The sequence below is a fragment of the Vigna unguiculata genome, chromosome 10 (genome assembly GCF_037176805.1).
Source record: "Vigna unguiculata cultivar grain cowpea cultivar isolate G323 ecotype 2 chromosome 10, ASM3717680v1, whole genome shotgun sequence".
Classification (NCBI taxonomy): domain Eukaryota; kingdom Viridiplantae; phylum Streptophyta; class Magnoliopsida; order Fabales; family Fabaceae; genus Vigna; species Vigna unguiculata.
In genome coordinates, this window is record NC_140801.1 from 45,888,679 (window position 1) to 45,914,781 (window position 26,103).

The 26,103-nt window shown below is 28.9% G+C and overlaps 1 protein-coding gene across 1 annotated transcript; it reads right to left on the reverse strand.

The window, feature by feature from the left end:
* Positions 1–24,409: 24,409 nt before the first annotated feature.
* Positions 24,410–25,836, reverse strand: LOC114166563 (RING-H2 finger protein ATL79-like). Its single transcript, XM_028051312.2, has 3 exons — positions 25,349–25,836; positions 24,927–25,024; positions 24,410–24,795 (listed from the first exon to the last, which is right to left on the reverse strand). The coding sequence occupies exons 1-3, from the start codon at positions 25,505–25,507 to the stop codon at positions 24,492–24,494; spliced, it is 561 nt and encodes a 186-aa protein (XP_027907113.1). The 5' UTR covers positions 25,508–25,836; the 3' UTR covers positions 24,410–24,491.
* Positions 25,837–26,103: the final 267 nt, after the last annotated feature.

Genomic DNA, 26,103 nt, shown 5'->3' on the forward strand with positions numbered 1-26,103 from the left:
TTTGTATAAAAGTTAAATTTAGTCTTATAGGGGATGAAATAAAAAAATAAAATTGGGATTATATTGGAATCAAAATAACAAAAATATGCATCAAATGATTAGAACAACGACTTGACATGTGTCACATACTGAATTGACACATGGTAGGATACTGATCTAACACGTAGCAAAAGAATTTTTAAAAAATATTAAAATAAAAAATAAAAATAAAAAAAATGAACACATAGCACATACTTAAGGTTGTTAATAGTTAATAGTTAGAGGTATAGCTAGTAGCTAGTAGTTAGAGTTAGAGCTAAAGCTATAAGCTAGTAACTAAAGTTAAAGATAGTAGCTAATAGCTATAGTTAAAACTAGAAGTTGGTAGCCAGAGCTAGAGCTAGTAACTAGTAACTTGAGCTAATAGTTAGTAGTCAGTAGTTTGTAGCTAATAGCCAGTGACTAGTAGGTACTAGCTTGCAGCTAGTAGCTAGTGACTAGCTCTAACTACTAGCTACCAACCACTAGCTTCTAGCTCTATAGCTACTAGCTACTAGCTACTAACTACAAGCTACTAGCTACTAACTACTAGCTTGTAGTTACTAGCTCTAGCTAAAAACATCAATAAATAATAATTTGTATTGCAGTGGTAAAAAAAATGGACTTTTAGTACTATTTTATAGTATAAAAGATTTAAAACTACATACAGTAGTATATACCAGAGGTTTTAAAATCGCAAGTAATTACCAAGGATTTTATAGTTTATGATTTTCTCTATATCTTTTATTTTATTTATATCTTTAATTCTTTATTTTATTTTACACTTTTTCTAAATATTTGGAGTTTTGATATTTCACAAATATTTTAATTTTTTAGAATTATATTAGTTAATCAATGTTAATAAATAAAGTAATTTTAATAGTTTAGTTAAAATAAAAAATAACATAATTAAAATATGGTATATTATTATTTTTTTTTCTTTTACAAATTAGATTTTTATTTTATTTTTTATCTTTATCTTTTTGTAATTATTTTATTTTATCTTTTATTTTGTTATGATTTTATTTTTTTTCTATATCTTTTATTTTATTTATATTTGTATCTTTAACTCTTTAATGGTTTATTTAAAATTAAAGACAGAATAATTAAAATATAGTTTATTCTTATTTTTTTTTCTTTTGCAAATTATCTTTTATTTTATTTTTTATCTTTATCTTTTTGTAATTATTTTATTTCACCTTTTTATTTTGTACGATTTTATCTTTGTATATCTTTTATTTTATTTATATCTTTAACTCTTTATCTTATTTTACAATAAAAGATTTGATATTCCATAAATATTTTTAAAATATTTTAAAATAATATTATTCTTATCTATATTAATAAATAAACAAATTTATATAGTTTAGTTAAAATCAAACATAAAATAATTAAAATATGATTTATCATTATTACTTTTTTCTTTTGCAAATTATTTTTTTATTTTATTTTTTTGTCATTATTTTATTTTATCTTTTATTTTGTTATGATTTTATCTTTTCTCTATATCTTTTATTTTATTTATATCTTTAACTCTTTAATGGTTTAGTTAAAATTAAAGACTTAATAATTAAAATATTGTTTATTTTTATCCTTTGTTTTTTCTTTTACAAATTACCTTCTTGTTTTCTTTTTTATCTTAATTGTTTTGTAATTATTTTATTTTATTTTTTATTTTGTTACGATTTTATTTTTTTTAATGTCTTTTATTTTATTCATATTTAACTCTTTAATGGTTTAGTGAAGATTAAAGACAAAATAATTAAAATATGATTTAGTATTATATATTTTTTCTTTTGCTAATTATCTTTTCTTTTATTTTTTAACTTTATCTTTTTGTACTTATTTTATTTTAACTTTTTTATTTTGTACATTTTTATCTTTTTTGTATGTCTTTTATTTTATTTATATCTTTAACTCTTTATCTTATTTTACAATTTTTTCTATAGAGTTTGAGTATAAAAAAATTAGAATAATATTATTTTTATCGATCTTAATAAGTAAACCAATTTAAATAGTTTAGTTAAAATCAAAGATAAAATAATTAAAATATGGTTTAGTATTATTATTTTTTATTTTGCAAATATTCTTTATATTTTATTTTTTACTTATTTTTTTGTCATTATTTTATTTTATCTTGTATTTTGTTATGATTTTATCTTTTCTCTATATCTTTTATTTTATTTATATCTTTACTAGTTTTGTGAAAATTGAAGACTGAATAATTAAAATATGGTTTATTTTTATTCTTTGTTTTTTCTTTTACAAATTACCTTCTTATCTTTTTTTTTTTTATCTTAATCTTTTTGTAATTATTTTATTTTATTTTTCATTTTGTTACGATTTTATCTTTTAATTTTTATTTTATTTTTTATATTTATTTGTTTGTAATTATTTTATTTTATCTTTTATTTTGTTACAATCTTATCTTTTCTCTATATCTTTTATTTTATTTATATGTTTAACTCTTTAATAGTTTAGTTAAAATTAAAGACAAAATAATTAAAATATGGTTTATTATTATATTTTTTTTCTTTTTCAAATTATCTTTTATTTTATTTTTTATCTTTATCTTTTTGTAATTATTTTATTTTATCTTATATTATTTTTATGATTTTATCTTTTCTCTATATCTTTTATTGTATTTATATCTTTAACTCTTTAATGGTTTAGTTAAAATTAAAGAAAAAATAAATAAAATATGGTTTATTATTGTCATTTTTTTTCTTTTACAAATTACCAACTGATTTTATTTTGTATTTTTATCTTCTTGTAATTATTATATTTTATCTTTTATTTTGTTTCGATTTTATCTATTTTTTATATCTTTTATTTTATTTTTATCTTTATCTTTTTTTAATTATTTTATTTTACCTTGTTATTTTGTACGATTTTATGTTTTTTCTATATCTTTTATTTTGTTTATATCTTTAACTCTTTATCTTATTTTACAATTTTTTTTCTATAGATTCGGAGTATTTGATATTCCATAAATATTTAAATTTTTTTTAGAATAATATTATTTTTATCGATGTTAATAAATAAACCAATTTATATAGTTTAGTTATAATCAAACATAAAATAATTAAATTATTGTTTACTATTATTTTTTTTCTTTTGCAAATCACCTTTTTATTTTATTTTTTACTTTTTTTTGTCATTATTTATTTTATATTTTATTTTGTTATGATTTTATATTTTCTCTATTTCTTTTATTTGATTTATATCTTTAACTCTTTAATGGTTTAGTTAAAATTAAAAACAGAATAATTAAAATATGGTTTATTATTATCCGTTGTATTTCTTTTATTTTATTTTATTTTTTATCTTAACTTTTTTTAATTACTTTATTTTATCTTTTATTTTAATTTTTTTTTCAAATTCTTTTATTTTATTTATACCTTTAACTTTTTAATGATTTAGTTAAAATTAAAGACATAATAATTAAAATATGGTTTATTGTTATAATTTTTTTTTCTTTTACAAATTACCTTTTTATTTTATTTTTAACTTTATATTTTTGTAATTATTTTATTTTATCTTATATATTTTTATGCTTTTATCTTTACTCTATATCCTTTATTTTATTTATATCTTTAACTCGTTTAGTTAAAATTAAAGACAAAATAATTAAAATATGGTTTATTATTTTTTTTTCTTTTACAAATTACCTTTTTATTTTATTTTTTGTTTTTATCTTCTTGTAATTATGATATTTTATCTTTTATTTTGTTTCGATTTTATCTCTTTTTCTATATCTGTTATTTTATTTTTTATCTTTATTTTTTTGAAATTTTATATTTTACCTTCTCATTTTGTACATTTTATGTTTTGTCTATATCTTTTATTTTATTTATATATTTAACTCTTTATCTTATTTTACCAATTTTTTTTTCTATAGATTTGGAGTATTGGTATTCCATAAATATCTTAATTTTTTTAGAATAATATTATTTTTATCGATATTAATAAATAAACCAATTTATATAGTTTAGTTAAAATCAAACATAAAATAATTAAAATATTTTTTACTATTATCTTTTTTTCTTTTGCAAATTACCTTTTTATTTTATTTTTTACTTTTTTTGTCATTATTTATTCTTTTATTTTGTTATGATTTTATATTTATTTATATCTTTTATTTTATTTATATTTTTAACTCTTTAATGGTTTAGTTAAAATTAAAGATAAAATAATTAAAATATGGTTTATTATTATCCTTTGTTTTTCTTTTACAAATTAACTTTTTATTTTATTTTATCTTAACTTTTTTGTAATTACTTTATTTTATCTTTTATTTTTCTACGATTTTATCTTTTTTTTTTATCTTTTATTTTATTTTGTACCTTTAACCCTTAAATGGTTTAGTTAAAGTTAAATACATAATCATTAAAATATGGTTTATTGTTATTATTATTTTTCTTTTACAAATTATCTTTTTATTTTATTTTTAACTTTATATTTTTGTAATTATTTTATTTTATCTTATATTTTTTTATGATTTTATCTTTTCTCTATATCTTTTGTTTTATTTATATCTTTAACTCTTTAATGGTTTAGTTAAAATTGAAGACAAAATAATTAAAATATGGTTTATTATTATGATTTTTTTTCTTTTACAAATCACCTTTTTATTTTATTTTTTATTTTTATCTTCTTGTAATTATTGTATTTTATCTTTTATTTTGTTTCAATTTTATCTCTTTTTCTATATCTTTTATTTTATTTATATTTTTAACTCCTTAATTTATTTTACTACTTTTACTAAAGATGTGGAGTATTTGATATTTCATAAATATTTTTATTTTTTAGAATTATTTTTGGGAGACCCCTTTTTATTTTTAATATCTGTCCTAAAAGAGGGGTTGGGTTTGGCCTTTTCAAGGGCCCAAAACCAACCCACTATGGACCCCCCAAGACTCCCTCACAAATCCTCACTCTTCATTCTGTCTTTCTTGGTAGAAAAACTGTTTTCTCCCTTCCAACAAAGAGCTCTGTTAGGGCACAGAGATCCTTCCTTCTCCAAGCTAGCTAAAAGCATTCTACCTCCAAGTAAATCAAACTTTGAAGCTCCTTGGTTCTTTCTTCACGTTTTTACCATTTGGGTATGTTATTATGGTTAGGGTTTAACTTTTTACGTTTGTTTTGTCCTGTTGTTCACATTTCCAGCCCACTGTTCGAATTCTTAGAGCTGTGGTACCCCTTGGTTTCGTACCTGGTTGTGTTTACTAGCATCTAAGAAGATAAAGGAAGCTAGGGTTTCACGTTATTTCTATTTTAAAACATTAATGTTTTGTGAAATATGAGAAAAGACTGGGGAAAACGTTAGTTTTTGGTATATTTCTGAGTTAGGGGTTCAAATATTCATGAAATCATGATATTTTACGTTATTTCTCGTATTCTGGATGCGTCACACAGTCGCTGGGCGAGTGCCTTGGTCGTTGAGCGACTTTGTATTTTTCTGATATGCGCAGTTTTAGTAAAATTGACTTTTCTGACTCATTAACCATTGGATTGAGCTCAAATTTTGACATTTGGTTCATAACATGCTATCTTATGGTTTGACTGGTTGGATCGTTGATTAGATGTTTGTAGCTTGAGAAATGTGTCACGCATTACTGCAGTGATTTTGGTTTTATGATAATAAATTTTCTTAGGAATTTTGGTGTAAGAATTATGATTGTGTGTTGTGCTTGATTGTATGGAATTACAAGTACTTAAATGTTGGCACTCATTTATTTGGGATAAATACTATTTTGTGATATATGTATGTCTTGGTATGCATTTATAAAGTATGAAATTAAATGAAATCTTGTTATGTTGAGTATGAAATGGAAAACATGACTTGCTTGATTGGTGGTGGATTGGCATGAGACTTGAATGATTGAGATGGCATGTGGAAATTGTTGGTAAAAGAGTTTCAAGGGAAACTCTTGGTCATGGTGGTTAGTGTATACCTTGATATAGGAAATGTCTAGATAAAGGAAGGTATCCTGAACTCTAAAAATTATTCACGCTCATATAGAGTAGAATAATTTATGTGGTGATAGTGGCAGGAGGTCCTAGTCTTGAGACATATTGGGCCCAAGACATTAGAGGATTAACCTTGTGTGTGGTTGGGTGATAACCCCTTGCATCTAGACTCTGCAGAGTTTAGAAGCCAGCATAGGCGTATACTTCCTTTAGAATTCTATATCAAGAGTATGATCTGGATATTGAGTCATAGAGTCTTGAAATTGTTTGCTTTCACATGATTTTGGTGCCTACTGCTTTGTCTGTGCATAATATAATCTGACTATTTATTTGCTCTATAACATGATTAAAACAATTTTTGCCCTAGCTTACCCTTTCTTTGGTGTATGTTTCTTTGCTTGGTTTCTCCTTTTTGCAATGATCACCAATTTATTGGTGTGAGAAGATGTGGAAACCCCTGGAGGTACTCAGGGTGGTGGAGATGTTGTTATGTAGAGTAGTCCCCATGGTCTGGGTTGTGGCTCACAGTTGAGCCCTTTTGAAGAACTCTTAGTTTATTTTAAATTCCTTGCTCCCAGAGCAATCCTTTTGCAAAATAATAGTACTCTTGTGTTATGTTTTATGGCATCGTGGTGTGCGTAAACTTTCATTCCAAGTATATTATGGATAACTGTAATGGTTAGTACATGTATGCTTCATGTCATGTGTTCTTTTATATTATAATTATGTGATGCTTAATTTTAGTATATTACTCTATTAGAAATGGGATGTCACATTTTTATGGTATCAGAGCCTTTGTTCCTTAGAGTCTGTGGACTTGTGTGTGCTTGCCTCAGTTTTTGTGTGCCTTTTTAGTGTTGTTAGCTAAGTTCCTAGTCTAACAAGTCTAACTGATGGTTCCTTCTGTGTGTCCAGTGATATGGCACCCCCGCATGTGACTCCTCCTCCACCCCGTCAGGGCGATGGGCAAGACCTCGCAAGAGCGATTGAGGTTATGGCTGCAGCCTTGACACAACAGAGCAATGCCATGATGCAGCAACATGAGGCGTCTATACAACGCCAACATGCCTCTCTTGAGTAGCAACAGATGGTGATGCAGTAGATGGAGGTTGCGAGGTTGGCGTCTGAGGCTGCTCAGAGGCAGCATATGGAGGCCCTCCGTCAGTTGGAGGAAAACATGGTTGGTGCTCCTATGTACGATCCTCACCCCCAATCTCCACCCCATGAATGGAGCTTGGAGGATTTCTTGAAACATCAGCCAACTAAGTTTGATGGGAAGACAAGTCCTAACCTGGCAGACCAATGGATGAAAGACATGGAGCGCATCTTCGATGCTAAGAGGTGCCCAGATGAGAGCAGACTTGCTTTCACTGTCTATTTGCTCACAGGAGAGGTTGAGCACTGGTGGGCCAGCATGATGCTGGTCATGGAGGAAAAACATGAGCAGGTTAATTGGAGGCATTTAAGAGGAAGTTCCTATCAGAATACTTCCCCAATAGCATGAGATACGCCAAGGAGGTAGAATTCCTTCAGTTGACACAGGAGGACAACTTAGTAGACGAGTACGCCAAGAGGTTCAAGCACTTGGGAAGCTTCTATGCCACTGGATGAGGAGTGGCGATGCAGAAAGTTCGAGAATGGACTACGGGGGGATATCAGACTGATGGTGGCACCACTCTCCATCAAAGACTTTGCAGCTATAGTGGATAGAACTCGAGTTATAGAGAGGATGAAGGCTAAGGTGGAGTCTCAGCAAGGTCAACAACAGAATGTTGGCGGATCATCTGGGTCCCGACCATAGTCGAGGAGAGGAAGAAACCCTATGCTAGGTCGCAACCTCAGGTGGCTAGGGGTTTCCCATCTCAGCAGCCGTCAATGCCTAGATGCTATCAATGTAATAGACCACATTTGAGGAGTCCATGCCCGCAATTGGCTGGTACATGGAGATGTCATGGTTGTGGGAAGACGGGACATTTGATTAGGGATTGCCCTCCTCTAGAGGGACTACGACGAGGCCCCCGGTTCAGACTCCAATTCAGACTCGCCAGGGGAGAGGGGGTAGCAGGCCCCAAGCAGCGGGCAAAGTGTATGCTATGACCGGAGCAGAGGCGACAGGCTCAGGTAACCTAGTTGTTGGATGTTGTTTGATTGCGGGAAAATCCCGATGTGTGCTGTATGATTTTGGAGCGACACACTCTTTTGTGTCAGAGTCTTGTGTGCATGAGTTGGGTCTGCCGGTTAGTGAGCTACAATTTGATCTTGTGGTGTCTACGCCGCATCTGTGTTAGTTAGGACGTCTTCCGTGTGTGTTAGCTGTCTAGTGGAGGTAGAAGGGCGCATGTTTAAAGTAAATTTGATATGCCTACCTCTAGAAGGCTTAGACGTGATATTGGGAATGGATTGGATCTCTGCCAATCGCGTTCTCATTGACTATTGGGAGAAGAAGTTGTTGTTCTCCAACTTAGAGGAGCCTGAGTTGTATTCTTCTCAAGGTGTTTTGAAGGAGATCAAGGACGACGCGTAGTGCTTTGTGATCTTTGCTCAGTTGGAAGTTGAGAAAGAGGAGAAGATAACAGTGATCCCCGTGGTGCGGGAGTTTGAGGATGTATTCCCATGAGAGGTATCAGGCTTGTCTTTGAGAAGAGAAGTGGAGTTCTCCATAGATCTTGTACAAGGAGCGGGTCTAGTGTCGATAGCTCCTTACCGCATGGCTCCGACGGAGTTGGTGGAGTTGAAAAAACAAATAAAGGAGTTGATTGAGAAACAATTTATACGGCCTAGTGCTTCACCGTGGGGAGCTCCAGTGTTGTTGGTCAAGAAGAATGATGGTGGTTCAAGACTGTGTAAGGACTACCGTTAGTTGAACAAGCTGACCAATAAGAACAAGTACCCCTTGCTGAGAATCGACGATCTAATGGATCAACTGCATGGGGCGTCAGTGTTCTTTAAGATCGATCTACGATCGGGTTATCACCAGATCTTGGTGAAGGCAGAGGATGTCCAAAAGACTGCCTCTAGATCCAGATACGAGCATTATGAGTATGTGGTTATGCCTTTTGGTGTGACCAACGCTCAAGCCTTTTTCATGGACTACATGAACATGATCTTTAGACCGCTTTTAGATAAGTTTGTCGTGGTCTTCATAGACGACATACTCATCTGCTCCAGGACTTACGAGGAGCATGCCGAGCATCTGAGGATAGTGCTTGGAATCTTGAGGGAGAAGCAATTATTTGCCAAGTTGTCAAAGTGTGATTTATGGATGAAGGAAGTACAATTTCTAGAGCATGTGATATTGGCGCACGACATAGTAGTGGATCCAGCTAAGGTGGAAGCAGTGATAGAGTGGGAATGTCCCAAGTCAGTGACGGAGGTTAGGAGCTTTGTGGGTTGGGCTGGCTACTATATGAGGTTCATTGAGGGATTCTCCAAGATAGTGGCGCCTCTAACCCAGCTTACCAGGAAGGATCAACCTTTCGCTTGGACAAACAAGAAAGCTTCCGAGAGCTTAAGCGGAGGTTGACTAGTGCCCAGTTTTGATCATCCCTGATGTTAGTAAATCCTTTGAGGTTTACTGTGACGCTTCTCACCAGGGTTTGGGTTGCGTGTTGATGCAAGGGAGGAAGGTAGTAACATATGCTTCAAGGCAGCTTAAGGTTCATGAGAAGAACTACCCCACCCATGATCTAGAGCTAGCAGGGGTGGTGTTTGCTTCAAAAATCTGGAGGCACTACTTGTATGGCGCACATTTCCGTGTGTTCAATGACCACAAGAGCCTCAAGTATCTTTTTGACCAGAAGGAACTGAACATGAGGCAAAGGAGATGGATTGAGTTCTTGAAGGACTATGATTTTGAGCTCCTATACCACCCGAGGAAGGCAAATGTGGTAGCTGACACTTTGAGTAGGAAGACAATCCATGTGTCTCATCTCATGATTAAAGAATTGGATATGATCTGACTATTTATTTGCTCTATAACATGATTAAAACAATTTTTGCCCTAACTTACCCTTTCTTTGGTGTATGTTTCTTTGCTTGGTTTCTCCTTTTTGCAATGATCACCAATTTATTGGTGTGAGCAGATGTGGAAACCCTTTGAGGTACTCAGGGTAGTGGAGATGCTGTTGTGTAGAGTGGTCCCCATGGTCTGGGTTGTGGCTCATAGTTGAGCCCTTTTGAAGAACTCTTAGTTTGTTTTAAATTCCTTGCTCCCTGAGCAATCCTTTTGCAAAACAATAGTACTCTTGTGTTATGTTTTATGGCATCATGGTGTGTCTAAACTTTCATTCCAAGTATATTATGGATAACTGTAATGATTAGTATGCTTCATGTCATGTGCTCTTTTATATTATATTTATGTGATGCTTAATTTTAGTAGATCACTCTATTAGAGATGGGATGTCACATTTTTAGTTTTATGGATGTTAATAAATAAAGTAATTTTAATAGTTTAATTAAAATCAAAGATAAAATAATTATAATATGGTTTATTATTATTAATTTTTCTTTTACAAATTATATTTTTATTTTATTTTTTATCTTTATCTTTTTGTAATTCTTTTATTTTATCTTTTATTTTGTTATGATTTTATCTTTTTCTCTATATCTCTTATTTTATTTATATCTTTAACTCTTTAATGGTTTAGTTAAAATTAAAGACAGAATAAATAAAATAAGATTTATTATTTATTTTTCTTTTGCAAATTACATTTTTTATTTTATTTTTTATCTTTATCTTTTTGTAATTATTTTATTTTATCTTTTATTCGATCTTATTTTATTTATATCTTTAACTCGTTATTTTATTTGACTATTTCTATTCAGATTTGCAGATATTTCATAAATATTTTAAATTTTAGAATTATATTATTTTTATATATGTTAACAAAATAAAGTAATTTTAATGGTTTAGTTAAAATCAAGGATAAAATAATTAAAATATGGCTTATTTTTATCTTTCTTTTCTTTTGCAAATTACCTTTTTAGTTTATTTTTTATCTTTATCTTTTTGTAATTATTTTATTTTATATATTTTATTTTATTTATATCTTTAACTCTCTAATGGTTTAGTTAAAATTAAAGACATAATAATTAAAATATAGTTTATTATTATCTTTTTTTCATTTACAAATTATCATTTTATTTTATTTTTTATCTTTAACTTTTTGTAATTATTTTATTTTTTACAATTTTATCTTTTTTTTCTATGTCTTTTATTTTATATATTTTAAACTCTTTGTCTTATTTTACTATTTTTTTTAAAGATTTGGAGTATTTGATAAATATTTTAAGTTTTTAGAATTATATTATTTTAGTCGATGTTAACAAATAAGTCAATTTTAACGGTTTAGTTAAAATCAAATTAGAATAATTAAAATGTGATTTATTTTTCTTTTACAAATTACCTTTTGTTTATTTTTTTAATTTATATTTTTGTAATTATTTTATTTTATCTTTTATATTGTTATAGTTTTATCTTTTCTCTATATCTTTTATTTTATTTATATCTTTAACTCTTTAATGGTTTAGTTAAAATTAAAGACAGAATAATTAAAATAAAATATATTATTATTTTTTTCTTTTGCAAATTACCTTTTTTATTTTATTTTTTATCTTTATCTTTTTGTAATTATTTTATTTTATCTTTTATTTTGTTACGATCTTATTTTATTTATATCTTTAACTCGTTATTTTATTTGACTATTTTTATTAAGATTTGATATTCCATAAATATTTTAAGTTTTTAGAATTATATTATTTTTATATATGTTAACAAAATAAAGCAATTTTAATGGTTGGATAAAATAATTAAAATATCGCTTCTTTTTATCTTTCTTTTCTTTTGCAAATTACCTTTTTATTTTACTTTTTATCTTTATCTTTTTGTAATTATTTTATTTTATCTTTTCTTTATATATTTTATTTTATTCATACTTTTAACTCTTTAATGGTTTAGTTAAAATAAAAAACATAATAATTAAAATATAGTTTATTATTATCCTTTTCTTTTGTTTTACAAATTACCATTTTATTTTATTTTTTATCTTTATCTTTTTGTTATTATTTTATTTTATCTTTTATTTTTTACGATTTTGGTAACATCCCATTTTAGCGATTTAAAACTAATAAAAATAAGGAGTTTCATCATAGTTCCAAAACAGATAATTCAGTGTACACAATATATTAATACAGTCTTACAAAAGATATGACTATAAAAATATATCACTTATACACTTAAACTAGACTAATAAACTCTACACTTAAACTGACCACTGTTAAAGGTCCCACTGGAAACCTCCTCATCAACCTAAAACGATGGCTCTTCATCCTCCAGAAGCGCCTTTGACGCTGTAATCACATCTGCTCCCACCGAGTAGGTGATCATCGCAAAAGGAAAACATACAACACGAGACAAACACAGAGAAAGCAAGGGTAAGCTAATATGATTAAAGGAATCATACAGTTCAATTATAAACAGAAATCATGCAATCTTTCTCATTTTCACCAGAATCACATAGACCACCCCAAACACAATACAAATATATTACTCTAGACTCGATATCCGAATTATGTAAGCGACATTGGATCTTTGGATGGCTTGCACCTGTGAAGGTTCCCAAACTCTGCAGAGTTTGGACACAAGAGGTTATCACCCAACCACTCTCAAGGTAAGTCCCCTTCGCGTCTATGACTGAATCAGGTCCACAAACTAGGACCTCCTGCTACTCCTCACGACATAATCCATTACACTCTACATGAGCCTTAATGGTTATTGGAGCTTAAGGATACCAACCCATACGGAGTCCTCATGTCCTTACACACACTAACATACTCTTTTGAATTTCCCTTGAAATTCTAATTCAACCACTTCTTCCCATATTCCAACTTCATGCAATTTCACCACACATATTACCAGTCATAAGAATTCATGCATATCATAACTAAGTTCACATTTTAACATTTAAACATAACTTCATCCATTAGAAACAGAGAAATAACACTCAGCTGCAGAGGTTCTCGCCCAAGCTAGAGGGTCTCACCTAGGCAAAAAGGGCTCTCTCGCTAAGGCGGGTCATTCTCGTCTGAGCGAGGCTCGAAACAGAGAACAACCCAAATTCTGGGCGAATTCTTGCTCCGGATAAGCTGTCTCGCTTAGACGATAGTGACTCTCGCTCAAGCGAGACTGGCTCGCCTAGGCGAGATCTCGCGCAAAGACAGGGGATGAGTTTCTGGTGTTTTCGCTCAGGCGAGAGCTGCTCGCTTAGGCGAAAATACCAGATTCTCAATATGTTCTCACATGCAACAGTCCAAGAATCTAGCACAATCCAATCATACACTCATTTACACAGTTTAAGCACTCATACAACGCTCAATCATGCAATTCAAAGTCATCAGAATGATTTCTACACGAAATTCAAGCAAAATAATTAGCTTCTCTTACCTGTTATCCTGTTTAGACAGCTTTACAAACGTCAACGCCTTAAAACGTCAACACCTCTAACTCCACAAGATGCTCTATCTGCACATAGAAACATCACAAGAATGATCAGGACATACTGTTACGATCACTGATCAGCAAAGACTCATACTAATGATTAAAACGTCGTATGTAAACGGAAGAAGGCTCGCATGCAACAGAAAATAGAAAAAGACTAAAAAAGAGAGCGAAAACTCAACTTACACGAACGGAGAAACTGATCGGTCCAATTTGAAGAGCTCGCCGAGAGGATCAATCCTATGGTCTCGGTTCTTCAATCAGACGACCAGAGAGACAAAACCTGTAGAGAGAAGTCAGAAAACTCTAGAAAAGTGGTTTCTAGAGATATGGTGTGTTTTAAAATAATAAAACTCGTCTATAACAATTCTATTTATTTGTCTTATTTTACTATTTTTTTTCTAAAGTATTTAATATTCCATAAATATTTTAAGTTTTTAGAATTATTTGAGTCGATGTTAATAAATAAAGTAATTTTAATGATTTAATTTTAAATTAAAGACAGAATAATTAAAATGTCGTTTATTATTATCTTTTTTACTTTTACAAATTACCTTTTTATTTTATTTTTTATATTTATCTTTTTATAATTTCTTTATTTTATCTTTTATTTTGTTAGCTTTTTATCTTTCTACTATATCTTTTATTTTATTTATATCTTTAACTCTTTAATGGTTTTGTTAAAAGTAAGGAAAGAATAATTAAAATATGTTTTATTAGTATTATTTTTTATTTTAAAAATCACCCTTTTATATTATTTTTTATCTTTATCTTTTTATAATTATTTTATTTTATCTTTTATTTTGTTACGATTTTATCTTTTTTACATATTGTAACATCCCGTTTTCATAGTTTTTAAACTATTAAACAAAACATTTAAATTTTTATAATTCAGAAGCAGATGATGACGTAGGCCAGTATAATATAATACAGTCATCCTCAAAATAACCATACATACACTGATCAATACATACCGCCCATACACTACTAAAAGGTTACAAAACATCCGATCAACTAAACGAAGGAAAAAGGGATACATCTACTACTAGAATGCCTAACATAATCATCTCCTGTCCCGGAGAGGTGTATCCTCACCTGCACCTATATCTGCTCACGCCATTTAATGTGGACGATCATTGCAAAACAGAAGACACAAGGAACACACAACATACAAGAAGGGTAAGCTAACTTGAACAAAGAGCAAATCATGCAATTTTCATACTAAGATAGGAAACAAACTTTTATTACACAATCTATTAAATCATCCAATTAATCTTGACCATAACACCACACATAATTCTAGACTCGATATCCGGATTATGTAAGTGACGTTGGAGCTCTTGGTGACTTGCACTTGAGATGGTTCCTAAACTCTGCAGAGTTTTAAGCACAAGGGGTATTCACCCAACCACTCTCAAGGTAAATCCCATCACCTCTATGATGGATCGGAATCATAGACCAGGACCTCCTGCTACTCCCCCCGACGTAATCCACCCAACTCTATTTGAGTCTTAGTGGTTACTAGGAGCGTCAGGATGCCACCAATCTGAGTCCTCATGCCCTTACATTCACTAAAAACACATTCCTTAGGATTTCCCTTGAGATCCTAACTCTAACATATTCTCGTTCACATCAAATTCGCACTCAATCCCATCACACAGTCTAACAGGCATAAAGATCACATACAAGATCAACTATCATCATTTTAAAGCAATCAATATAGCATCATGTAAGCCAAACAGTGAGAAAACTAACTTCTGCAGGGAGTTTCGCTTAGGCTAGAGAGTCTCGCCTAAGCTAGAGAGTCTATCTCGCTTAGGCGAGTTGATCTCGCCTGGGCGAGACATCATACAGTGGCGAATTACAAATCCTGGGCGAACTCTCGCTCAGGCTAAACTGGCTCGCCTAGACGAGATGTTGTCTCGCTCAGGCGACCCCAGCTCGCCTAGGCGAGATTTCGCACAATGACAGGGGTGATCTTCTGGTATTTTTGCTCAGGCGAGACCAACTCGCCTAGGCGAAACTACTAGGAAATCCTCCCTGTTCTGCACATGCAAGCTCGCTCAAGAACATCCCCCACTCAATTTCACACACCAGCAGTCTCAAACACCAATTAAACAAGCAATTATGCAATTAAAGCACTCACGAACACAATTCACATCAAAATAATTTACAGAGTTAGCTCCCCTTACCTTTTTGCCAAGACTTTAATTGGTGGACTCAAGCAGATTTACAAGACAGCAGAGTTTTCAGCTTAACCTAGAGGAATCCATCACAACGACATGGAGAAGAAAGAATTTCGTGATCAGATTCAGAAATCAACGAGTAACTAGAGAATTCTAGCTGGAACTGAACCCAATTTTAAAAGAAACCTACCTAGGAGAATGGAAGTTTGAGGGAGGGAGCCGTTGAGGTTCTTGTGGGTCACTCCTTCTTGAATCTGAGTATTGAAAGGACGAATTAGTGAGAAGTGGCAGCAGTAAAGAAAAGGGGTTAGGAGGTTGCTGGTAGTAGAGGAGTTCAGAAAGTGAGAATAAAAGAAGTAAGGCTTCTGCCTTTAGGAAATTTTTAAAAAGGGTATCACACATATCTTTTAATTTATTTATATCTTTTAACTTTTTATTTTGTCTTACTATTTTTTTCTAAAGATTTGGAGTATTTGATATTCTATTAATATTTTAAGTTTTTAGAATTATATTATTTTTATCGATGTTAATAAATAAATAATTTTAACGGTTTAGTTAAAATCAAAGTTAGAATAATTAAAATGTGATTTATTTTTTTTTCTTTTACAATTTACATTTTTGTTTTATTTTTTAATTTATATTTTTGTAATTATTTTATTTTATCTTTTATTTTTTTATGCTTTTATTTACAAATTATCATTTTATTTTATTTTTTATCTTTATGTTTTTGTTATTATTTTATTTTATCTTTTATTTTTTACGATTTTATCTTTTTTTTCTATGTCTTTTATTTTATATATTTTAAACTCTTTGTCTTATTTTACTATTTTTTCTAAAGATTTGGAGCATTTGATAAATATTTTAAGTTTTTAGAATTATATTATTTCAGTCGATGTTAATAAATAAATCAATTTTAACGGTTTAGTTAAAATCCAATTAGAATAATTAAAATGTGATTTATTTTTCTTTTACAAATTACCTTTTTTTTTAATTTATATTTTTTTAATTATTTTATTTTATCTTTTATTTTGTTATAGTTTTATCTTTTCTTTATTTTTTTTAATTTTATTTATATCTTTAACTTCTTTACTGTTTAGTTAAAATTAAAGAGAATAATTAAAATATAATTTATTATTATCTTGTTTTTTTCTTTTACAAATTACTTTTTTTTATTTTTTATCTTTATCTTTTTGTAATTATTTTATTTTGTTTTATATTTTAATACAATTTTATCTTTTTTTTCTATATCTTTTATTTTATTTTTTATCTTTAAATCTTTATCTTATTTTACTATTTAAATGAACATATATACCATTATTTCCTTAAACCTTCGTTTGCATCTTCTTGAAAACTATCATTGTTTCCATCTTCTTGAAAACCATCATTCTTTTGAAAGAGTTAAACACAATATTGTTATTCATTGTTATAAAGTATGGAGGTAGGAAGGAAGACTTTTCAAAGATCATCACCAATTACATGTGAAAATTGGATAAATGGTAATTGTCCAAGAGGTGAAGAATGTCCAAATTTACATTGGTGGATTGATACAAACAATAAGGTGAATTTATTTTAGCCTTTTGCATTAAAATGTTAATAATGATAAAATTTCCTACTATGTTCTTTTATTCTAAATGAATGTAATGTTAGTAGAACTAAAAACAAAAGTTATCTTGTTCACATATTATTCACATATTATGGCGATTGGAAAGGTTTTCGATTGTTTTAGAAGTGTAAATTAATATGTAGGACAGTAAATTTTTCAATGTGATTCTTGATTGTGCCTTCAATACGGTGGTATATTTTTTTCCAGTACGGTTATCGCTCAATTTGAAGTGTTTTATGTCTTTGGAGAATGTCTCGTCTTTATTTTTTTTGATATAAAAACTATCTTCTATTATAATTATTATGTTATTATTATTATTATTTTATTTTTACTTTTACTTTTAATTAGATGTTCACTCCATTCTTTACATTGCTATATTTTGTAATTTATTATTTATCAACCGATAAACAAACATTTTTTTTTTCAGAGAGACAATTCAAGTTTTACAAGATTAGTTTGTTGGATACCACCTCCAAAAGGATATGTTAAAATTAACTGTGATGGAGCTTACACTTGGGATGGCAAAAAGGCCGCTGCAGGAGGTGTTATCAGAAATTCTGAGGGTGAATTTCTTTTTGCCTTCTCTAGTGTGTTAAGAGTTGATTCAGCCGCAGAGGCTGAATTATTTGCAATCAAGCTTGGAATGGAAATAGGCATATCAATGGGATATAACAACTTGATTGTTGAAAGTGATTCGTTAACAGCTATACAACTTATTAATCGGCGAGTCATCCAACAAAGACATCCATTTTATTCTCTTGTCTCTTCAATAATACAGATGAGCGCCAAAGTTGATTACATTACTTGGAATCATGTATTTAGAGATACCAATTCAGTAGCAGATGGTCTTGCCAAATATGGACTATCATTATCTTCAAGCTCACCAGTTATTCTTTTTAAATTTGCTCCGAATTTCATTCTCTTTCCTTTATGTGCGGATAAGATTGGAACAATGTATTATTGCTAAATGTATTTTCTTCTTATATTTGTTAAAAGAGATTATTCCTTAATAAAAAAATATTTCTTTTAATTTTTGTTTCGTTTCCGTTTCTTTTATTTTAAATATTCTTAGGCATAATAATTAGATGTTATTTTATTTATTTAATTGACTACGTCTTTATTATGTTTCTATTATTTATTTCGTTAAACAATACTATTAAATGATTCTTCGTTATATATATATATATATATATATATATATATATATATATATATATTGATTTATATGTTAGTTATAAATTAAACTTCATATTCGTAATCACTTTTTACATTCACTGTTTAATATATCACGAAAAATATAGTAATTTCTAAAATATCTTTCGCAGTTGTATAGGCTAGATGAATACGAATTGAATGAATGATGTAAAAATGGCTAAATTTTTACTTTTATTATAATATCTCATTTAATAATAAAAAAATACAAAATAAAACATTGTAAGAGCGATAAATCCAAAGCGGACAAACACGGTATATAAGATAACGATACATTTATCCCCAAACAGTAAAAACAAAATATATATAAATATTTGGTTAAGTTGGCATTTTGATTTTGAGAGTTTAATACAGATTTAATTGAGATACGGACTTATGAAATTTTAAAAGTCATATTTCAATATACAATATTAGGTGTCATATAATTACAATATAAAATATTATGAGTATTGAGAACTTATAAGGATCATAAATATATAAAAGATATGATAGATATAAAAGATATGCTACTGCAGAACCTTATTATTTTATTTTACTCATATTTTATTTGTCACACACACACAAAATTATTGATTCAAAATTTTTTCTTTCCAAATATAAATTTATACGGAATGCAATTTTAAATGATTGCAGACTTAAGCGAATGTTTACCGTATAAAAAAACTAAAGAGGAGTTGAGTCTGTTAAAAAAAACAAACAAAACTTCTACACAAAGAAACCCCTACATTACAAGAGACTACACAATAGCATCACCACTTTTTTTCATGGGCACATCATTACGTACTTCCTCATCTGTTCATATAATGGCGAAAGATGGTTATGACAGGGGAGCCATGGCTCCGCCAACCATTTTCTTTACTTCATTCTCTATTTATTTAAAAAATAATATTTGTATATTATTATTTTATTTATATTAATTAATTTTTGTTATATTTTATCTTCTATATATTTTAAAAAAAATAGTTATATATTATTACTTTATTTATATATTATTATCTTATTTATATTAATTTAGTTTGGAAAATCTTTTTTAAAATTTAAAAATCATGTTTTTTTTCTCTATTATAATTTCTTATACTTTTTTATTTTGTTTTTTCTCTTCGTGTCTTCATCTCTTTTTCTCGTTTTATTTCCATCTCCATTTTCTCAATCAATTTCTTATTATTTTAAAAATCAAATTGCACTACGACAAAATTGAAGAGTTAATGAACATTTTGGATCGAACAATTTCTTCTTTTGAGTAAGTTCATTTTTTCCCTTTTTTTTGTTTGAAGCAATTTGGTTCTCTTTTGTATGTGACTTTTCTACGCTATAGGCATATCTCTATCTGTTAGAGATCATAAAATCATGCTTTAATTGTTGATCAAACTCTTCTTTGTATTTTTAGGCTTTGAAGTTGTGTAAGGAAAGAGCAAGATTAGCAATCTATTATAAGGTAAGGAAAGCTAATCATTTAGAAGTTATTAGTTTTCTTAAAATATTGAGTCTTGCTTTTAAGATTTAATTTGAGGTATTCATAATTTTTTTTTTTTTTTGTAAATAGGTGAGAGGTGACAAATTTATATTAGAAAAATTATGATAAAGAGTAAAAGAATTGATTCTTTTTTCAAGAGGAAGACTTGTGTTGAAGATTAAAAAAATGCATCTACGTCATCTAAAATAGAGAAACTTCATGAGAATCCAAAAATTGAAGAAAACGAAAAACAACTCTCTAAGGTTCCTAAAGTTACATATAATGAATTTGAAAATACTCGTGATCCGGGGAAGCGTCTTTAAATTTGGCAATACCCACCAAATCAAATTGATGAGGTACGAATGACTTATCTAAAATGTTGTTCATATCAAATGCATCTAGAAAATTATCCGTTGTCTAAAGATGATCATCTAAGAAGATTTAAGTACACATGTTTATCTTATTTCCTTCATGGTTAGAGTATTCGCCATTAAAAGATGTTACATATTACTTACCGTGCTATCTTTTTAGTATAAAACCAAGCGGACAACTTGGCTCAGATGTTTTCATTGTTATAGGTAATTGAGTTTATTTTCATTGAATTCTAATTGGCAATAGTTTTAAAAGTTAGAGGAGCACTCTGACTAAAGGTAACTTTTGTTTTATATATATATATATATATATATATATATATATATATATATATATATATATATATATATATATATATATATATATATATATATATATTATTGTTGATGATAAACTTCATGTTACTCTTTCATATATATTATAGTTATATTGTTGTTGTGAGTGCTTATTTTGAATAAAAAAATGATGTAAATAAATTGATTTTTTTAATTTAAAAAATAATTTATATATAACAAATATAATTTGACCCCTCTAAAATTTTTGGTCAAGTTCTGTCACTGTGTTCATACCAATTAGATGATCATTACAAAGGACACAAACAAACACAAACAACACAAAATACACATATATTGATTTGTTAAGAATCCAAGTGTGACTTGAAGTCTCTCATCGGTTAGAAATGAAAAAATAGAATACTATATAAGGATAAAAACTCATTGCCTTAATGTTTTGGGTTGAGAGTGATGTCAATGTCTTATGTGATTGGACTCAGGTCTCATTGGTGTTGTATCTCCCAAAAGTGGAACCCCTTATGTAGACCCAACATGATTTATATGTTAGTTATAAATTAAAGGTTAAAATACCTTTTTGGTCCCAATCTTGTCAAATAAGTTCTAATTTTAGTTTGTGTTCAAATAGGTCCCAATTTTCGTCAATTTTGTTCAATTGGTTCCTTTTTTTTAACACCGTTTAAATCATTAACGACCATGAACAGTAACTGTCACTCGTGGTTTTTTTGAATTTTTTTTAAAATTTTTAAAATTTGTTTTAAATGTCCATGTGTCAATCCAGTAGCGTGTCACATGTCAAAGTCAATGTTTTATATTCAATTTGGTCCCTATATTTGTTATTTTTGTTCAATTTAGTCCCAATTTTGCTTAAAATTGACCAGTTTTGTTCCTATAGAAGATGTGACCAAATTTAATTTTTATATCAAAGTTATAATGATGTGAATTTTACTATATTATATAAAAATATTTAATAAAAAATGTGAATTTTAATATAAAAATTAAATTTAGTTTCAATTTGGAGAAGGACCAATTTGATTCATGTTAACAAAAATTAGGATTAAATTGAACAAAAATAACAAATATAGAGACCAAATTGAATATAGAACATTAACTTTGACACGTCGCATGTTGCTGGGTTGACACATGGACATTTAAAAGAAAATTTAAAAATTTAAAAAAAAAACACGAAGTGACACGTGGCAGTCATTTTTTATGGCCGTTAATGATTTAAACGGTGTTAGCAAAAAAGGACCTAATTGAACAAAATTGACAAAAATTGGGACCTATTTGAATACAAAACTAAAATTAGGATTTATTTGACAAAATTGAAAAAAAAAATTATTTTAACCTAAATTAAACTTCATACTGTAATAGTTTAATATATTACGAAAAATATAGTAATTTTTTTAAAAACCTTTCACAGTTGTATAATTTCTATAAATATTAATCTAATGAATGATGTTAAAATGGCTAAATTGATACTTTTACAACTATGCGAATTTTTATCTAAAACTTAATAAAATAATGTTGGGTTTCTTTAATTTTTTTTTAAGAATCCGAGAAAACAAACATATATATACTTTCTTTAGTACGTACAAAGTTGATAAAGAGTCAAATTTAGTCCATGGATAAGGATATAATGTACATGATAATATATCAATAATAACACCATAGTCTTTAAAAGTCGACTAATTGAAATTTACATTTCATAATTATCCTAGTTTTTCAAAATTTGATGAGACTATGATACTTCTATTTCATATTAACTATTCATCCCAAAAGAGATATGAACATATCCCATCTCCGCTTACGTTAAAAATAGTTATCATTGCAAAAGAAAAGAAAATACATAATACAAATTAGAGAAGAGTAAGTTAATTTTATTAAGCCCAATCATATCAAAATTTATACTTTTATAATTAAACATTCAACTTTTGTTCATCTCATCATATAATTATATAGTCACACATTCACAAACATAAAACTAAGACGTAACTAGACTTAATATCCGAATTGACCCATATTTTACTAGTTCACAAACCATTCTACAGGGTTAATTTATTATAACTTAATATAGAATGAACGCATCACGATTCCTAAACCAACTATAGGATTCCTAAACCAACTATAGGAGCTTTCTGCACTCTTCACCACCAAAACCTCATTCTTCATGAGTCTAGGAGTCAAATAGAGTCCAAAGATAACTTCAAGGAGCGTCTCTAGCAATTGCATCACATTAGTCTTATCAAACTATACTCTTCTTCCTTAGAAAGAGTATAGCCTTACATACCAACCAATATATATAAACAATTCATACATTTATCACATTGACATCCCATTCAAAAGTTTACCCTTTATGGTGTATAACATCTAATCATGCAATTTCATATCACAAATTTAAATAATCTTCTCAATCAAATTGGCTTCCCTTACGTGGTAAAATTGTCCAACAAGTCACTGAACAAAGACTCATACTGATGATTTAAAAAGCATATGCAAGCATGAAAAACCCGCATGCAAAACAAAACATATTAGACAACCGAGAAAGACAAAAAACTCAACTTACATGATTGAAGAAATTGATTGGCTTAAATTGAAAAGCTCGCCATGAGGATCACTCTTACGATCTCGAATCTTCAATCACACAAATGAAGGTGAACATTCCTAGAGAGAAGTCGAATTACTTTAAAAAAGTGGTTTCTAAAAGATAATATGTTATAAAACAATGAAACTTGTTATAAAACTTACTATTTTTATAAACACTTTTAATATTAAAATAACTTTGTCACTATTTTTAAACTACTGGCAATTCTAAAATATTATTTTCTAGGTCCTCACAATTTTCTATCTTAATAAACAAACATATTAAGAGATGGATTCTTCCTTGATGTATGAATTCAAAATGTATAATTTTATCGCAACAAAAAAGATATATCAATATAAAAATAAATAAATTAAAAATATACTCATTTAATATTTCTAACATTTGTTAATATAAATAATTTCCTTTTCAGAATATTTGAATTTAAATGGTTATTACAACTTTTATTTATTTATTTTCCATTCCACACTTCCTATATTTTAAATATTACATAATATAATAATTAGTTATTACATATTTCATTTAATTGGTTATGTGAGAACCTAAAAAATGTTCTAAGAGTAGTGGTGATTTTTAAAAAGATGGCACTAGAATATTTTATAGATAAAATGATAAGGTTATAAATAGAGATTCTTTTAAGGAAAGTTCATTCTATAAAATTCACCATCTCTCTAGACTTTCTATCCAAACTTCTCCTCTGAATTATCTTTATATTTCTAACCTCAATCTTCATTCTTTTGAAGATCAATCTTCATTCTTTTGAAGATCATGGCCCTAGGATTTCTCCCGGTGAATAACTCTACATCATTTTTAGTAGTTTCAATTTTCCCAATTTTTAACTAACATGTGAGTTTTTTCAGAAGAAAGACAAGAGATTTGACATCGATTGAGTAGTAAACAATCCAATATAAGAGATTAGATCATCTAATTCAAAACTTTAAATCATTATTATTTATCTTACTCATTTTTAATTAATTAACGTGAGACTTCAACTCATCTTAAATTTTGAAAGTTACATTTATTTGAACGAGTTTTATATTCTAGAAGAAAAACATAAAATTAAAAATATAAACAAAAGCATTGAAATGTGATTATAAAGACATTTACAACACTTCTAATGATTAAATAAATTTTATAGGATCTTTTTATAAATAGAAAGTAATCCAAAAGTATTCAATACTAAAACAAAATTCAGCAAACAAAGGTATAAAAAGGTGTGTTAGTATTTAGAGTGAATTGCAAGCAATGTTCCTTTACATACACAAATATTATACACAAACTAGCTTTCTAACATCCTATCTCTCCCAAAGTTGATTGTAGAGATATCCTAGAATTAGGTTCAACTTGTCTCTCACTGTCTATGTTCCTTTCTGAAGTATTATTGGACTCATCCAGAGAATGTCTTATGGTAAATGTTACATGTCTCACATGTTTTGATTCAGAAGCATTTTGCAGTGACAAACGACACACTGGACAAGTGGATTGTTTTCTCAGCCACATATCAATGCAAGACAGGTGAAAAGTGTGGCCACATTTTGGTATGATGCGCAACACTTCTTTTTCTTTGTACTCTGCCAAACATATCACACACCTGCACGATCAAATTCAATAATTTATCAACATTTTCATTCCAATTCAGAAAATGTCTGTTTCAAAATATACGATTCTTAAGAACATCTTCTAACAATACGCACGAATTAGAGACTATAAACTAGACTTAACTGTGTGCTTCCCGTTGAAACGAAGGCTTCATGGTTGAAACTCAAAGTGGGGATTGCAGCAACAAAAGCAGGTTCAGGTTCATTACCATGAAACTCTGACTGTCATGTAAACACTGCAGAAGTTAAAATCTGAAGCACCCAACATGAACAGAACACAGACAAAGTAAAAAGTCTTAGCATAATACATTGAAAGGAAGAATACATGCTAATTAATTAGTACAAAGCATCCATTTCTTTATCTGGTTGAAATTTTTCATCACATATTTGCTCTGCAGAATTTTATCACAGTAAGGACTTGTCATAACATTGCTGCTATAATTTTTCTCAAATGAAGATTAAAAATATTTTGATTCGTTACCAAGCACTAATCATGTTAATTAGTTAACCAGCAGAATGAACTGAAACGAGGAAGAGAGAAATTACCCGTTCAATGTCTGTTCTTGGTTCAATTTCATATACTGTTCGTATTCCAACACGCTCGTGTAGTCTTCCACAAATTATTTTTGTGCAAACGAAGACAATGAAAGTTGCACTCAACCCAAACCCAATGATAGTAGTCACCAAATTGGTATCAAAACCCATTATAGGTATATCCACCCACACAACCAATCTTCAAAAGCAAACCACAAACCTCAGAAGCTAAAACAAAGAACACAACAAGAATCGCGACAACATCACTGAAATCCACTTCAAATATAAAAAGAAAAACATGAGAGCAGAGTGCACGCTGGTATCACATAAATACATAACCCACAGGCTTCAAAGGATAAATAGCATGATAAATAAGAAAACAGAAAAAATGATTGACACCCAAATGAAAACTCTTGAGAAAAAGAGTAAAAAAATCATTTTTTTTCTTAATTTTTATGGAATCCAAGTGGCTTTGGTGTGACCCAAAGGGAAGATGGATGGTGGGGAAGAGAGGGAAGAGATGTGGAAGAAGGACGTTCGTTTTTCATTCTGTTGTTTATTGGAATCATATTCTTGGTGGGGTACACGCCATGATTTGACCATCTAACGACAAATCGAAGGGTTGAGACGTAGAAGGTGGTGGATGTCGAATCTTATGGTTTTTGGCTGCTATAGATCTCAACGGTGTGGAAGAAAGGACAGCATGGTTTTTAAGGTTCAGATTCTGACAACTCTCGTATTTTCCTTGCTCGGCTTGTCTCTTTCTT